This window comes from Vicia villosa, linkage group LG2, assembly GCF_029867415.1.
Source record: "Vicia villosa cultivar HV-30 ecotype Madison, WI linkage group LG2, Vvil1.0, whole genome shotgun sequence".
Classification (NCBI taxonomy): domain Eukaryota; kingdom Viridiplantae; phylum Streptophyta; class Magnoliopsida; order Fabales; family Fabaceae; genus Vicia; species Vicia villosa.
This window is the reverse complement of record NC_081181.1, coordinates 67841520-67859958: the sequence shown is the minus strand read 5'-3', so window position 1 is coordinate 67859958 and position 18439 is coordinate 67841520. Positions and strand designations below refer to the sequence as shown.

General features: G+C 35.0%; 3 protein-coding genes across 3 annotated transcripts; all 3 read left to right on the top strand.

Annotated features, from left to right (window-relative positions):
• Positions 1 to 3640: 3640 nt before the first annotated feature.
• Positions 3641 to 5034, top strand: LOC131649285 (uncharacterized). The gene is made up of 7 exons (XM_058919056.1): positions 3641 to 3674; positions 3768 to 3858; positions 3941 to 4097; positions 4183 to 4340; positions 4433 to 4553; positions 4660 to 4869; positions 4969 to 5034. The coding sequence occupies exons 1-7, from the start codon at positions 3641 to 3643 to the stop codon at positions 5032 to 5034; spliced, it is 837 nt and encodes a 278-aa protein (XP_058775039.1).
• A 6295-nt stretch (positions 5035 to 11329) lies between these two features.
• Positions 11330 to 13759, top strand: LOC131649284 (uncharacterized). Its single transcript, XM_058919055.1, has 4 exons — positions 11330 to 11561; positions 11651 to 12871; positions 12982 to 13200; positions 13311 to 13759. The coding sequence occupies exons 1-4, from the start codon at positions 11330 to 11332 to the stop codon at positions 13757 to 13759; spliced, it is 2121 nt and encodes a 706-aa protein (XP_058775038.1).
• A 105-nt stretch (positions 13760 to 13864) lies between these two features.
• Positions 13865 to 14826, top strand: LOC131649283 (uncharacterized). The gene is made up of 2 exons (XM_058919054.1): positions 13865 to 14168; positions 14249 to 14826. The coding sequence occupies exons 1-2, from the start codon at positions 13865 to 13867 to the stop codon at positions 14824 to 14826; spliced, it is 882 nt and encodes a 293-aa protein (XP_058775037.1).
• Positions 14827 to 18439: the final 3613 nt, after the last annotated feature.

Genomic DNA, 18439 nt, shown 5'->3' with positions numbered 1-18439 from the left:
CAAATTTAATGACTACTGGAAAGTACTGTTCATGGGTGTAAGAATAGCATTACTCAAATTTGGTTAATGCAGTGTAAAAACTTGGTTAATGCAGTAATGAAGTTGGTTAATGCAATATTCAAGTATTAAACATAATTTTTAGCAGTCATCAAATTTGGTTAATGCAGTGTAAAAACTTGGTTAATGCAGTAATGAAGTTGGTTAATGCACGTCCTTATATGAACATATGAACAGTGTCGTCCGTAATTTTAAAAATAAAAAATATTTTTTATAAATATTATTATTTTATTTTAAAAAACACTGTTCACCGTATAAATATGGTGAATAGTGTTTGGTGTAAGTATTGATGTAAGATTGAGATGTAAGTATAGCATTGCTCTTATAGAAAATATATCCCATTTTACCATTCATTTCAAACGTATTTCTCTTTATACCATTTTCCAAACAAAAAAAATTGAATTAAAGTACTTCCGCAAAAGCATTGGACTGATCCTTTAAAAATTAAAGTGCCTCCGCCATTCAAAGAGCGGAACTGTGTATTGCACATTTTTTAATTTTTTTTATTAAGAATATATATCAAAATAATATGAAGCATTAGTAATTATTATTAATGGTGATAGTTTTTACTGAATATAAAATAAAATGTGAAAAATACCTACCATTATTGCCATCGAATATATCAAAATAATAGAAAGCATTACAAAATAAGACAATCTCTCATCTTATTTTTTGAGATTTCTTACGTGTTTTAAAAATATCATCTATTTTTGGAGGTGTATCACTGGAAGTACACTTTTTTATTTAAAGTTAATTTATTTCGTAGGTGCATCTACAGAACATTTATTTAACGTTATATGCACTTGTGAAACAATTTAAAGTTAAATAAAAAAGGTGCTTCCTGAAATACACCTCTAGAAGCAGGAGGAAAAAATAAAATTTTGCCAAATACCTACTATTATTGCCATCTTGGCTTGGTTTATTTCATGAATTCCGGAGGTGTATTTCAGGTAGGGGTGGAAATAGGCTGGGCCGAGCTAGGCTTTGTCAAGCCTAAGCCTGGCCTGTCAAAAAAACTAAAGCCTAAGCCTGGCCTGTAGCCTGTCGTAGGCTTATTTTTTAGGCCTGAGTCTGGCCTTTTCGAAGGCCTGGTTAGCCTGTTAGCCTACATAAAAGCCTATTTGTTTTAGACATATGTAAATAAGCAATTAAAATAATACTTAAATAGACTAACTAACTAAAAGAACTTATGAGAACAACGTTCATGATGTGTTTTCATCTTATTTTCGCAAGTTCTTCAACATAACCAAGTTTTATTTAATGTATTTTAATTCAAAGTACAAAACATAATATAATGATAATAAAAAAAGTATTAATATTTATTTAAATAGGCCGGCCTGATAGGCTTAAAAGGCTTTTTTTAGGGCCTGAGGCCTAGCCTTTTTAACTAAATAGGCTTATAAAAAAGCCTAGGCCTTTACTATTTAAAAATAATGTATGGCCTGGCCTGAGCCTATATAGGCTAGCCTGTAGGCCCCTATTATCGGCCTGGCCTACTTCCACCCCTAATTTCAGGAAGCACTTTTTTTATTTAACTTAACGTTGAATTGTATCATATGTGCATCTATGGAACCGCTTAAATAACATTAAATAAAGGTTTCGTAGATGCATCTATTAAACAATTCAACATTAAATAAAAAAAAGTACTTCCTGAAATACACCTTTGAAAGCGGGACGCAAAAATAAAATTTCGCCAAATATTTGTTGTTATGGCCATCTTATCTTGGTTTATTTCATGACTTCCAGAAGTGTATTTTAGGAACACTTTTTTATTTAACGTTGAATTGTCCCATAAATGCATGTTTCAATAATGTTAAATAAATATTTCATAGATAAAAAAATCAAACAAATCAACAGTTCCGCCCTTTTATAATGCTTCACATTATTTTGATACATATTCTTAATAAAAAATATTTTAAAAAAAAATGTGCAATACACAGTTTTGCCCTTTGAATGGGCGGAGGCACTTTAATTTTCAAAGGATCCGCCCAATGCTTTTGTGGAGGTACTTTAATTCAAGTTTTTTTTTTTTTTTAAAGATGGTATAATGGAAAATATGTTTGAAATGAATGGTAAAATGTGATATATCTATAAAATAAAAAAATACAAGTACCTGGTAAATACCTACTTGCCCTTTGGTTAAAAAATGCCACCTATTATTTTGAGGGTTGAAATGAGTCCAAATAATATTTTTTGTGACTAAATTCTGACTTTGGCTATCATCTAACTATTAGTTTCTTATGCAGCTCTCTCTATTGGTCAACTAATGTACTATTTGTCCTATTGTTTCTGATCTAACCGAACAGGGTGAGGATAATTGCTCCTCTAAAGATAATCTGTACCCTTTTTCATGTTTTCCTTACTCCCAATGTTGCTTTCCAATCACAATCCCATATGCAATCTTGGAGACTTTCTCCCTCTTCCTCTTCTGTCACTCACCGTTCTCTCAACTTCTACCTTTCAAACCCTAAAAACCATTGAAAAACTTCTTCTGCGACCTAAATTGTAGCCATTGTTTGAACCCTAACTTGAGCCAAGAAAATGGCACGACCGTTGGAAAAAATATCTGATATTAACGATGAAAAGGAACTTTGGAAAGTTGCTGTTAAAATACATCACAAATGGAGTGTCATCTCTAACAACAAGGAACATTTTGAGATGGTTGTTTATGATTCTGAGGTTAGTTTCAACATTTTTGCGAAAAGCCATTATTTTTTGTTGTTTTCGTATAAACTGTTCGTGAGTTGCTATATTTTGTATTCCTCTTTTGTTTTGTGGAAACCATGTGTCTTTGTTCTAATAGGTTTATATTTGGTTGCATGGAGGTGTTAAACAGTGTATTTTTTGTGTTTTTAATCGCTTGCTGTGGACAACATTCTTATGGTTTATTTGATATTGATGGATTTTGTTTCTTTTGTTTTTTATAGGGAAGTGATATCCATGTTATCGTACCTCCCGTTTATAGGCAGAATTTTGATTCGCTGTTTGTTGTTAATGATACTTACACTATTTCAAACTTCCAAGTTCAGCTGAATGATCTGCTGTTCAAACCTTCTGCTCACAAGTACCTCCTTAAATTTACTGGTGGGACAAAAGTTGGGGATAGAAATGTCCATCAGATTCAGGAAAAGGCTTGCAGACTCACTCCTTTTCTTGATATTTTAACTGGGAAATGGAATAAAGATCAACTTTTAGGTTAAACTCTATTTACGTTTTGGGACAATCTGATATTCTATGTAGAACTCTGCATCTCATATTTGGTTTAACCTGATGCACGTTTTCCCAATGACCTGTACAGATGTTATCGGAGTGGTTGATGAAATTGGGTACACACAGGTCCAGGTGGGAAGTAAAAAGCAACAGGTCAACTTTGTCATTCGCGACTTGAGGTTTAAAGTTTGTTTGTTACCTTTCATACATGTTAATGGTATCCCTTTATATCTTATATGTTTACTGATATCGTAGTTTAAATGTGCATTTCTGTAGCAACAACACTATAACGGTTACGTTATGGGAGGCGTACGCCGTGCAGTTTATCAACTACGTTGAACAGTAGGTCGATACTGCAATTCCTGTTGTGATTATGATTCAATATGCTAAAGTCAAAGAAGCTTTTGGTATAAATTACTCCCATAATGGTTCCTACGGTTCATAAAGTGTGTTTTAGGTTTTCAAGTACATATTGTTATTAACTTATTTTGTCTTTTCAGGCAAATATTCTCTATCTGTTACCAATACTTACAATGTCACCAAAGTGGCTATTAATGAAGACATGGAAACAATCAAACAATTTGCTAAAATGTCCTGACTTGGTTTATTACAATATCCTGCACTTTGTATCATCCTTCTTAATTAACTCTGACAATGTTATTTTCGTCGTCAGGCTTACACAGGATACTATAGTGGCTGTCTCGGGACTTCGCAGCCAGCAGTCTCAGGGAAGGTCGCAAAACTCATACAGTTCTCGCCAATCACCTACCCAAAAATTGTTGTCTAATGTTGTTCTTCTTCCTCTTGAGCAAATCGTTAAACTCAAAGACGTACTAATCTATCATTTTTTTTATCATATATAGTCTAACTGTTATTATATTTGATTTTCTGTTTACCGCCGTTTTGTAAACTCAGACTACTTTTTGTGCTACGGTTGCCACAATTACAAAAATCTTTGCCTCAAAATATGGCTGGTACTACCAGGCATGCCATGAATGCCCGAACAAAGTCACTGGTGATAAACCTCCCTACAAGTGTGTCAAGGGACATGACACTGAAACTGCCATTTTCAGGTATAAACGCCAATAATTTATCATATCAACTGATTTTCACACCATCTTTGTCTGTGAAATGTGAACTTACATTTTTAAGGCTACAAACTTAGGTATAAAATAGAGGTGGGTGTTCTTCATGCTGGTACAAAATGCAAGTTTGTTTTGTGGGACAAGGAGAGTGAAGACCTATTGGAAGTCTCGGCTGCTCATATGCACGAAACCATGTTTCAGGTACCAACTAAAATATCACTGATGATTTTAATAACATACTGGTACAACAAGGGTGTATAATTACTGCATATAATTACTCACGGTGTATATTTTCATTTTTATGTAGGCTGGAATATTTGATCCCCTCGATTTTCCACTGGCACTTGACAAGCTCCTGGATCAGGAGCTTGCCTTCAAAGTCAAGTGGCAACCAGATTGGTCTAATTGCTCGGTCATCATGTTAGTGAAAGATAAACCTATTGTGGATCAACTAAAAGCTGAATGGGTGGATGCAACTACAGTTAATACACAACAGCTTTCCGCCCCAGTGAACCATGTAACATTTGTCTTGCGCTGTGTCTAATATTGTCTTCTAATTTAGTTGAATACATGTCAAGTTTTATTTCTGAATTTCTTTTATTGGTTTATTTTTTAGATCAAAGAGAGTGTTGATGAGGCCGTTCCAGTTGATGATTCCGACATTGTTACGGTGTGGTTTTGAGTCCTATACAAATGCCACTTATTTACCGCCATCAATTTACTTCACACCTACGGCTAAAAGACAGAGCCCCGATCCATCCATTGAATCTACAGGTCATGCAACACACAGCGAAGGAGATTTGTCTTCGACTAAACTTAAGAAACCAACCAGAATCACTAGGAAATTAGTGAAGATTGAAAAATAATTGAAAATGTTTTCATGGCTGCTATTAATTAGGGTCATTTTATGTAAGGATTCTATTTTGAAACTACATATTTTGTTGTAATATTACATTATTATTCGATTACCTTTTTTTTGGGTCATTTTATGTAAGGATTCTATTTTGAAACTACATATTTTGTTGTAATATTACATTTGGCTATTAATTAGGGTCATTTTATGTAAGGATTATATTCGACTACTGTTCGATCAATATAATGAATGTTACGGTATCATACTACTGTGAATCCAATGTAACGTATGGTTCCAGTATTACTCTACTGTCTGATCATTTAACAGAATTACTCGACTGCATTATTTGGTTGTTCTATTTCATGAATGAGTGCTGCATATATTTGTTTCAATGAGACAACCAATTTCCAAACTTTATATCTTTTATATATGGTATCTCACTAATATAATGATGTACTTAAACAGCCTCACAAAGAGCTACTTTACTTCTGTCTAAAAATTTCAGGAAACGACAGGAAATATATGCTACATTCTAACTTAATAAGGAATATTAAATGAGGATACAGAGATTTATGTTCTATTAAAATTACTTTTACTTTTGTGTCAAGTAGTACAACTTACTTATTTAAATAATAATTTATTAGACACTTACTTGAGACAATTGGTTTGCTTTTTGCTTTTGTGGAAAGGTAGCCCCCTTTCATGTCACACTTCCATCGATTTGGCTTCATACCTGCACAATGATTCCCTAAATTGTGATAAAGTACAGCCAACTACAGGCTATAATCTGGTGCTACTTTTTTTTTAAATTTTTTTCCCTTAATTTGTTTTCTTATGTAGAGGATATTCTGAAGACAAATCATATTATTATTCAAACCTGCCCTTATTTCAAATTTGAAATTTTCCCATCTTTTTCGAAAATGTAATCCTGTTTCCCTCTCTTTTAATTTTGAATAAGGAACAAATAGTTCCCTCCTTTGTTCAAAGCATTGACATGTCTAACTTTTTCTGTTCTCAAATATAATCAAGGTCCATCCATTTGTTGGTTTAAACTACAATTCATACAATCAACTTCTTCAATTCAACTAATTGACTTTCAATGGATGGTAACCCCTTTAATGCACATGATTCCACTACAACTCTTGCAAGAAAAAGGAGGAGGATTTTGTTGTCAAAAAAGAAACTCTCTAACCATGGCCATAACAAAGAAAACGAACCAACATCAACACCTACTGCTGGGACTTTGGCTGCCTCTTCCAGGGACACTGCAACAAGATATCCTCTCCAGCCCACTATCTCTAACGATTCCCACACTCTACCATCTCAACAGCATTTTGACATTTTGCAAAACAAAAAAAGATCAAGAATTCTTGCTGCCAATGGGGTGAATCTGTTCAACCGTTTCAACAATGCCGACACTTGTCCATCGTTCCATGTAGGTGAATCATCAAACATCAGCAAGCGGCAAAAATTCACCCAAAAACAACTACTCATTACAACCCCTGCTGCTCTTAACAATTCCCACACTTCTCCTGATATAACAAATCCACATTATGTATCATATCCTAATCCTAATGTAAGTAGAACAAGTTATTCCTCCGATGATACCAATGGAGATTCTGAAGATTGCGACTCATTTGGACACAACTCTGATTCAGATGACTCCATGGAACCTCATGATATTCGTGATCAACACAACCAGTGTAAGTTGCTATTTAACTTCTCTTGACATAATATTCGGTTAAATTGCTACCTGTAATACGGTGAACTGACTTTTTATCGATCGAAATGTCGCGGTAAGCAAGAGTCGCCACCGACTTTTATTTTATCCAAATATCAGAAAGGCTAAAAGAACAGGAAAATACCTTTTAAAAAGATTTTGAGTTCGGGGGGTAAATTATGCAAAGGGAAGGTTTAAAAAGCACCATTTGCATCCATGGTTTTCCATGGGCTCTTAATTTGCTTTGCTCTTTTTGTTTCAGAAATGTAGAAGAAGTGAATACGGACTTTAGCTCGTAAATGAGCGTAGCCATATTGAAGAATTATGAGAAAGAATATTTGAAAATGTTTTTAGAGCAAGGCAAAGCAATTAAGGGCAATTTACCTTATAGTTTTGAGAATCGGTTCTTTTAGCCTTTCAGGGTGAAAGGGTCTATCCTTGCCATAAGAGGGCAGGAAGCCTTCCATTTGGAGGTTTGAAGGGTCATCGAAATATCCTTCGCCATAAGACTGACCCATGCCATAGAGAGGCAGGTAGTCTAAGGGGAAGGACCAGAATAGCCTTTCGTAGGCAGCCAGAGGATACCTCAGCCTTTTTCGTAGGCAACTTTCGAGGGTCAAGGTCATGTTAGTGTATCGAAGGCAGCATCATTAGGGTCGCATGACCTTTGTATTTATCGAGGCAGCATGGCTGAGGTATCCTCATATTCGAGGGACATGGCTATTCTGCAAAAACACAAGGCATCAGGCAACAGAGAGGTTACCCCAAAAGTGTGCATGGGTGCAACAATCACGTGATTATATTCAGTTATATTATCTTGTAATTAATTCATTCTAATTCAGTTCAAGACTTGCACTCCCTAAGATTACTAACCACGCAATAGTATAAACAATTATGGGGAAGGGGAAAATGAAACCAGCGGGATATAATTAAAAGCAGAAGATATAATAGTTTAGGGTTTAGGGTTACCGATACTCATAGCTTTGGCAATTGACAAACCCTGAAGAGGTGGGAAAAATGGCAAACAAAAATAGGGTGAGTGCATTATAGTTCAGACATCGAATACGGTTAACCATAATCAATAAAAAGTAAAAATACCAGAAAAAGGGTAAAATACTTAGCTTTGATTAATGAAGGTTGATGGGCAAAGATTTGCCTTGAGCATGAAGCATTGACTCTGACCATTAAATAATTGACAAAAGAATAAAAGGAAAAAGTAAGTGTAGGAGGAGTTCCCTTGACGGCGAGAATTAAACCCTAATTAAATATACTAACAGGCAAAAATATTTAAATAAGAAAAGTTAGAACTTAGCTTTTGAATTTGACGTGGCGCATAGTCGGAAGGTATTTGGAAAGTCGACCCTGAAAAGGCATAGAAAAAATATTTTTTTTAGTGTAGGGCAAATTCTCACAAACCCTAATTAGGACACAAGTCAACCATGATTACTAGAATAAAATAAAATCGACTAATTAATTATTGGTTTTCAACCTAATTAATTAAATCGGTAAGATATATATATATATATTTTATTTAATTATCTAACCCTAATAATAAAAATAAACTAAATAATTTAAACAAATAGATTAATTTACTTAATCATTTAAATTAGATAAAATTATTAGTAATAATAAATACTTTTATGTTTTTAAGAAAAAAGGAAAAGAAAGAAGAAAAAAAAAAGGAATTCTAATGATTTTTATTAAAATGAATTTTGGAAAGAAAGAAATATGTAAATCAAATAAAAATAATATTGTATAATAAAAAATATACAAAGAATTAGAAATACTCAGCTTTTATCCAGTGTGGTGGCCTGGAGAGTCTATGATACACCTTCAAGCTCTGGCACGTTGGATCTCGTTCATCCTAGATCTGAGGGCTAAGGGCGTGGGTATGCGCATGGCAAGCCATGTTGTTGAGGCACATGTGATCCTACAGAGGTATTTAAAGAAAAAATATGCAAGGCCAGGGATCGAACCCTGGACCCTTTGGTTATCAGAGGCACGCGCTACCACCAGAGCTTAATTCACTCGATGTTAATACAGTCGCGAATGATTATTATATAAAAAAAACGCTCATGACCAAAAAAAATGACGCGTCCTTGCATCTTCTTCTTCATTGAAGATTTCTGGAAAACGAGGAACGTTTCGGCCACGGTTCTTTTACGTGGTCTCAGCCTTCCCTCTTAAAACCTGCATATCACCATGAAATAATTCCAAACAATAGCCCAAATCAATCGTAAACACCCTCCCGAGTCAGCTAATACCCTTAATTTGGTCTAATTTCGCCTAGTTTATAAAACCCCAATTCAAAACCTCTGTGACCTAACAATGGCAGACAGAATTCCCTGCACTTAAACTCAAATTAAACCACACAAACAGGTTGCAAACATCGATATTAACACGAATATGAGATTAAAACATATTTATAATGACCGAATGAATGCAATCGATTTTGAACGAAAACTGAAACAAACCGTGATATGGTGAGGGCGATTCGCTACGCTGCAGCACCTGGGAACGATTGGAAACGTTTCAGAATCCTTCTAGAATGCTTGTTTGATCTTCAAGAGGCCTTGAATTCAGTTGCAATTTGGAAAACGAATTTGGTTTTTTGTGACTGAGAATCTGTACGTGGGAGCAGTTTTTTTTTTGTGTCAATTAGGATTAGTTGTTGTTACTGTACGTGAGAAGATAGGGGTTAGTCCTCAAAATTGGTTAATTGTTAGTTCCTATTTATATTAAAAGGATTAGGTCAAAAATAAAAAGGAGTAATAATCAATCTAATAATATAATCAATAATTTAAATCAAATTTGATTTGATTATAATTTTTGATATATTTTAGTCAATTACAAAGATATTTTCCTAAAGTAACAAAACTATACTAAAGAGGAAAAATATTACAAATGAAAATAAATCTTTTGAATTTTTTTATTTATAAAATTTTTTATTTGTTTTGTGAATAAAATGTGAATAAAGTAAAAAACATCTTTTAATAAGCTATGAAAATACCATTTAAATATTAAAACTTAATATTATTATTATTATTTTTTGTGATTTTAAGAAAAAATAATTTAAAAAGGGAAATTAAGTTAGTAATAAAAAAGAACTGTCAGTAGTGGGATTCGAACTCGTGGGCAAATTTTGGGGTATGACACTACCCCTTTGTTACGATTTTTTTTTTGTCTGCAGCTTATTCTGACATTGGTGACCCAGTGTGGGAATGTTTAATTTGCCAAGCTTGCATGTGGTATGCAGAGCGCAAGAATATGAGAAAACATACCACTGTTCCAAAATTCGAATTGTGTTGCAGGAGCGGTAAAATTGTTTTACCCTGCATGAAACAACCACCGTTACTGTTAGAAAAGTTACTTCATCACAAAACTGATCCTGAGAGCAAGAACTTTCAGGCCAATATAAGAACATACAATGCAATGTTTTCTTTTACATCTCTGGGGATGAAATTTGACACCAACATTCCCAAGGGAGGAGGTCCTCCAACGATGCGCCTACACGGTCAAACATGTCACCGGATAGGCAGTCTTGTACCACCACAGGGTGCACTGCCACAATATGCCCAATTGTATATTTACGACACTGACCACGAGATTACAAATAGAATGCGTTGTTTCAAGTAATGAGGATTCTATTCCAACATTTACCTGAGTGTTTATCTTATTGCTTAAGCAAATAATACCATGTTTGCTATTATGGTTTTTAGGGACAATACATCTATTGAAACATCTATTGTAGCTAAGTTAAAGAGTATGTTGGATGAAGTTAATGTTCTTGTAAAAGCGTTTAGAATGGCACGTGATATGTTTAAGGCCAATCCATACGTCGAATTAAGGCTGAAACTTATCAGTGATAGACATGACGATGGTCGTGTGTATAATATGCCAACTGTTGCGGAGGTTACTGCCCTTATTGTTGGAGATGTTGACACAGGTGAAATGAGAGACCTTGTGGTCCAATACCGGAGTGGTAAATTACAAAGAATTGATGAGTTCAATCCAAGTTATCTTTCATATCAATACCCATTGATTTTTTGCTACGGTGAAGACGGTTACCAGAATAATATCCTTCACAAGTATCGAGATGAGACAACTGTTACAAGGAAGAATAGGCAATCTATCAAGGATTGGCTGTGTTTTCGTCTCCAAGAACGCACAGATGAACCTAAAACATTATTGTACTCAAGGAAACTTTTCCAACAATTTTTGGTTGATGGTTACGCTATGATGGAATCAGAACGTCTCAATTGGCTGCGAAAAAATCAATCAAAGTTAAGGGTCGGAAAATACAATAATTTGCAACAAAGGTGTGAGCAGGGAGAACAGAATCCAGGTAACAAACAAGGTAAACGTGTTGTTCTACCTTCTTCTTTTGTAGGAAGCAAATGATACATGGATCAACTTTACTTCGACGGTATGGCCATTTCAAGCAGATTGGGGTTCCCAGGTTTGTTTATCACGTTCACATGCAACCCAAATTGGCCTGAGATTACACGGTTGTTGTCCTCGAAAAACTTAGAACCCCATGATAGGCCTGACATTGTTGCTAAAGTTTTCAACATCAAGTTTAAAGAGCTTATGGTTGACTTAACAAAAAAACATATTCTTGGGAAAGTTATGGCATGTAAGTTTTCCACACCATTAAGTTTCTAACTCTTAACTCTTCTTTATTATTATTCACAATTACCAGTTCTTTATGACTAATATATGCAGTTATGTATACAATTGAGTTTCAAAAGCGAGGCTTACCCCATGCACACATTTTGATCTTCTTGCACCCCCAAAGCAAGTATCCAACTCCGTCCGACATTGATAACATAATTTGTGCAGAGATTCCTGATCCTGAAATTCATCCTGCTTTATACGCACTGGTGAAATCCCATATGATACATGGACCGTGCGGTCTTTCGCGGCCTGATTCACGCTGTATGAGAAATCGGCAATGTTCTAAATATTATCCAAAAAATTTCATCGAAGATACGGTTGTTAATGCTAAAGGTTATCCATTATATAGAAGAAGATCACACACCCATGTAATTACAAAAAATAATATCAAGTTGGATAATAGAAATGTTGTCCCCTATAACACTCGGTTATTGTTGAAATATCAAGCACATATTAATATGCAATGGTGTAACCAATGCACTTCTATCAAGTATCTATTCAAATACATTCACAAAGGATATAACAGAATTGGTGCAAGTGTGGTTGCTTCTAAGTCAAACACCGGACTACAACATGAATGTGTAGATGAGATCAAACAATATCTCGATTGTAGGTATGTTTCTCCGAGTGAGGCATGTTGGCGAATATTTTCATACAAGGTTCATGGAAGGAAACCTGCTGTTGAGCGAATGTTTTTCCATCTCATCGGTGAAAAGGCTATCTATTATAAAGATTGTGAACAAATGGATCATGTATTAGAAAGTGCAAGCGTAACAGAATCCATGTTCACGTCTTGGCTTGTAGCAAATGCAACATATGCGGAAGCCCGGTCATTGACATATGGTGAATTTGTTACAAAGTTTGTTTATGTTAAGAGAAACGGAATGTGGAAGCCACGTAAAAGAGGGTTCACTATCGGACGTTTGGTGTGGGTTCCACCGACAACCGGTAAACTTTTCTATTTGAGGATGATGTTGACGGTGGCTAAGGGCCCAACTTGCTATGAAGATATTAGGAGGGTCGGTGAAACACAATATGACACCTTTAGAGAAGCATCCTTTGCAATGGGATTCTTATATGATGATCGAGAATACATATGTGCGTTAAAGGAGGCAAGCGCTTGGGGGACAAGTCATTATCTTAGAAAGCTGTTTGTTGTTATGCTCTTATCAGGTGCTGTAAACCGTCCTGCCCATGTATGGAAGGAATCATGGATTCTATTGTCCGATGGTCTCTTGTACGAACAAAAACAAATTGCCAACAATCCAGGTACACAACTTTGACATCACATGCTATTTATATTCTTAACTACCACGTAATGTATCATATTGTTGTGATCTTACTACAACGTAACGATGCCTTCTTACTACGGACCACAGATTTAACATTACCGGATGATGCAATCCAGCAGCTGACATTGATAGAGATTGAAAAAATGCTGCAATTGAACCACCGCACCCTACATGATTTCAAGCCCATTCCTTATCCGAATGACTATGTTATTCAACAACTGGGAAACCGGCTTATTTACGATGAAAGACAGTACAATATCCAGGACATGAAGGCGGAATTTGATAACCTATTCAAGTGTCTCACTGGTAATAAAATCAAAGATTAACATATTTCTTATTACTAAATTACATGCTTAGGTCAAAATATGTCAACAAGTATCTAATTATATACTGTTTCTTATTATGGTCTTTACAAGACGAACAGAGGAAGATTTTCGACCAAATCATGGATGCCGTCAACAAACAACAAGGTGGTGTCTTCTTCCTGCACAGTTACGGCGGAACCGGTAAGACATATATGTGGAGAACACTTGCAAGTGCATTGAGATCTAAGCATGAGATTTGTCTAACTGTTGCAACAAGTGGGATAGCATCTCTTTTGTTTCTAGGGGGTCGTACAGCTCATTCAAAGTTCAAGTTGCCAGTTCCATGTCTTGAGAACTCAATTTGCAAAATTAATTTCAATGACCCTAGCGCTGGTCTTCTAAGGGAGGCAAAGCTGATTATATGGGACGAGGCCCCGATGGCACAAAAATATTGTTTTGAAACGTTGGACAGGACTTTGAAGGATGTCATGAGTAATTACGGTAACTCTGAAACTATTTTCGGAGGCAAGGTTGTGATTTTTGGTGGGGAATTTCGTTAGATATTACCCGTTGTACCTGGAGGAAGCCGTTCTGACATTGTCCATTCAACAATTAACGCTTCTTACATTTGGCATTATGTTAAAGTCTTGAATTTGACCAAAAACATGTGTCTATCCTCCGGACCAACTGAACAAGATAAAAAGGAAATTGCGGATTTCTCTGATTGGCTTTTAAAGATAGGAGAGGGACGAATTTCCGAACCTAACGACGGTTATGCTAACATTGACATACCACCCGAACTGTTAATTACAGACTTCGATGACCCTATTCAAGCTATAGTGGAGAGTACATATCCTGATTTCTTAAATTGTTACCAATCGTCTGATTATCTAAATAATAGGGCCATTCTTGCTTCCACTTTGGACATTGTTGACAATATCAATGACTATATCCTTGCCATTATGCCAGGTATAACTTTGCTTTACTTATATCCACGTTCTTGGTTCCACTTTATATTGTTATGTCTTTCCTAATGGATAGTTTTATAGGGGAAATAAGAGATTACTACAGCTCTAACTCAGTTGATCGATCAGAAATCCATGACAGCATCATTCTTCAGGTCCTTAGCCCAGAATTCCTCAGCTCCTTAAGAACTTCTGGCCTACCCAACCATCACTTAAAGTTAAAGGTTGGAACACCAATCATGCTTATGCGAAACATTGATCAATCCCAAGGTCTATGTAATGGGACAAGGCTTATAGTAACTAATATGGCTGCTCATGTGCTTGAGGCCAAATTGATGGGTGATAACAATAATGGGAAAGTTATATACATCCCGCGAATGGATATGTCCCCGTCTCAATCTCCTTGGCCATTCAAGTTATCGAGACGTCAATTTCCGGTTATTGTAGCCTACGCCATGACCATTAACAAATCTCAAGGCCAATCGTTGGATTGGGTTGGACTCTATATACCTCGGGATGTTTTCACACATGGACAGATTTATGTTGCCGTTTCACGAGTTACAACTAAAAGAGGTATCAAGATTTTGATACATGATGATAAAAACATCCCAAAGCTTTCAACATGTAATGTTGTATATAAGGAGGTTTTTAACAACATATAGACGGTACGTATATTTCTTTTTTCCAGTTAATATTTCTCACTAATTGTTGATAACATTTTCTATCCGGTACAAACTGTCGTTTTTATATCCTTTCAATGTCCTTATTTGGCATTCTAATAAAACACACCTTCCTGTGCAGATCATCCGAAGTTCAGAGGATCCCATCCAACTTTAACACAAACGCTCTATTAAATTTTGTCTGTCACAGTATCATTGCAAACATTATTGTATCACTTCTCTTTATTTGCAGTAAAAAACTCAATTACTCCAAATATTGTAAGCCTACCAACACCTACCAAAACATACAAACGAAACATAAAGTCTACTTTTTAACTATGCAACTACAATCAATATCCATTTTATATTCACACAAACCAACCCATCATAATCAAAACAATATGAATGTTTTACCTGAGGATACAATATGATTTTTAATGCTTCACGCCATAGCAATGCTTGAAGCTTCATCTTAGCCAACTTCCATATTCCTTTTTTTTCATAATCTGTACACCAGTTGTTTTGTGTCCTGTTTTCTTCCACTTGTGTGTAGAATCCGTTTTCCTCTTTAACATAAGGATTTCAATAATGCATCATTTGTTTGTTCCGAAATTTACTTTCACGTGGGACTCTTCTTTGGCATCACATGGTCACGTCCCGTTGGAATATATTCTGCCAGCAAGTTTTTTCTTTTGTTTACAGCAACTTCTAGGCAAAATAGGCCCACCACATATCACATGCTAATAGAATATATTCCTTATCTCCTACATATCAGGTCCTACTAGTTTTCACATGCAATGGGTTGCACTATATTTTCATTATTAGGGTCCCATGCACTATTTTATATGGAATCCTATGCACAATATTTAACAATACTTGGGGGGACTATTCAACTTTGGTATCCTATGCTTTTCCCTTTATATATGGTCCCTCAACTTGTGAACATAAATCAAATACATTAAAGTCTCATTTTCTACCCCAACAACAACCACAACAAATTTCATATGGCTTTGATGGGAAAACTTTCTCACAGTGATTTGGAATACTCCTTCACAATAGCAAAGTTATCTGAACAGGTTACAAGTTATGTTAATTTTAGTGCTTTTGCATTATTTAATAACTTCCTAAGACACCTATTTTTTCATTCTTTTATAACTTATATATTAATTGGCAGAAATTTCCAGAAATTGATCCGAACTTTATATGTCGTTTTGGCAACAACATAACAAAAACATGGACCATCCTCAACAACCAAGGTGTGCATCACGTCCTAATCTATAACAAAGATGAAATTCATCCACTTATAATTAGTGGATGGAAAGACGTTGAAGATTTTTATAATTGCCCCTCCAATGTCGTTCTTGAGGTGGGTTACTATATGGATGACAATTTTAGCATCCTCAACATACAAAATATAGTGGATATCGAGCAATTGCCCTTTTACCATAGCAGGTTTTGGGGAGCAGACAACATTATGGTTTTCGACCTCGGTCTAACAAATGTTGAACTATGTCAAACCAAGTTGGTAAGAACAAATTTTTTTTTGCAGTTTCTTAAAACTTTTTTTACTACTTATGCTTTGATTTTTTTTTGATACTATCTACAGAGATTGGAGGAAGACTTTGCTGCACTTTTAAAAGATTACAACTACAACTGTCTCAACTTGTGTTGTGATAATGGTACGAGGACAATCCTGAATTTGGCATACATAAACACTACGTACCCGACAAAGTTAGGACCCGACTGGGAAGAATTCTGTCAAACCAATATGTTCAAAGTTGGTGACACTATTAGGTTTAGATTTGATATCAGGTCTCCAAATAAAAAATGTCATGTATATAAAATCCATTGATTAATCATATTTGTCTTAATTCCATGTTACAATATTTAGTTTTTATTTTCACATACAAATTATCATTTGCGCTTAACATTATTATAATCGCATACTAATATTTCTATTTTGTTACTTAGCATTTTAAACTATGTTAATGAATACAGCCACATTGTGGTGCTTAATGACAGTAGCACACCATCTATATGCCAACAAAAGTTTCGTTCATGTTTAATATAGACAACCCAAAAAACTCCACCATATTAATAACATTCTAATTCTATCCAGATTTTTACTCCAACCACAAGTCATATATATATATATCAATATCACATAAACAATTATATATAAGCCACACAAAATACTACTATAATTACTTAATACTTGATTACCAATAGCATAGTGCACATTTGATGTTTGGTTGTCCGGAAATATTTTACAACAACATTAATAAATACTTACTTAATCAAACAACTACGGTCACACATTACCAAAACAATACACAACTTATCACCGGTCGCTTTCTTCACTGATTCCCACTGACGACATACACAAGAATTTCCTCAACAGGAGGATACCTAATCGTGAAATGCAGAATATCACCTTTCTTTAAGGTTATGCTTTTTCCAAATTCATACCACCCCCTGCAAAGAAACATTTCGGTCTTCTCATCTCTCTTCTTGACAACACATTTATAGGCCTTCTTTTTGTCCGTGTCGTAGAGACTGATGGTGGTCTTGCCTTCCATTTCGCACCCAGTGATAACATCAGCGGGAATTTGCTACAAATTATTAATAAGCAGTTGAGTTAGCAGAAGGAATAACTTTCAGACAATTCAATCGGTATCATGTACATTAAGTGTTTTCCTAAATGACTTACAAGAACTTGCTTGCCCAACGTTGCTGGGTTTGAAACCACCTTGATCCAGCTTTTCTCTTTTTCAATATCAACAAACTCTTCATCATGCCTGTATTTCAAATTTACATTTTAAACTATTCTATAATTAAGTAAAATCTATCACTATAACAGAATAGGTAGTCAGAAATAAGGTTGTGATGCCTATTATGATTTGCTTCCCTTAATGAACTTATTCTATAATTAAATCAAATTAAAGGCTAAAATCAATTAAAACATTTAGGTCATCAATTTTTTTTAAAATTTGCTTCTAAATATAAAACAACAATTAATATATTTACCTTTCCTTATCGGGTGAAACTGATATGTGGTCTTCTTCGTCAGCCACCATTACTCCTTTTCCTTTCCTGTCCGATCTCCTTTCTTTCCCCGTGCAACTTGAACCAACTTCCTTCTTTCTACTATTATTCCGCTTATGCCATTCTGAGCCATCCCTCTCTTTCCTAAAACAATAATTAACGCAATCAACCATTCTTCCTAAATATTTTACATTAATCACAGCATTATTAGCAAACAATAACTTTTTAACTACCAAATAGTAACTCTATCTTTTACCTTTCTTTACCAACTGAGGTTGGTCCTTTCTTGATCAAGCATCTCTTCTTACACTTATCAAGTTCTTGACCATGCTCTTCTTCCCTGCATCCAGAAGAACAACAAAAACCTATTGTGTCAAAACATTAAAACTATTATGACACCACTTTTATCATGATTTTGTTACCTACTTAAGGTCATGTTTTTTCTTAGAAACATCCATCAGTTACATTACTTCATTTTCCAATAACATTTTCTGTAATAAATGTCACCTTGCATCCTAACATATATCAGACAACGCTAACCATTCCTATCTAAGTAACATATATCATTTAT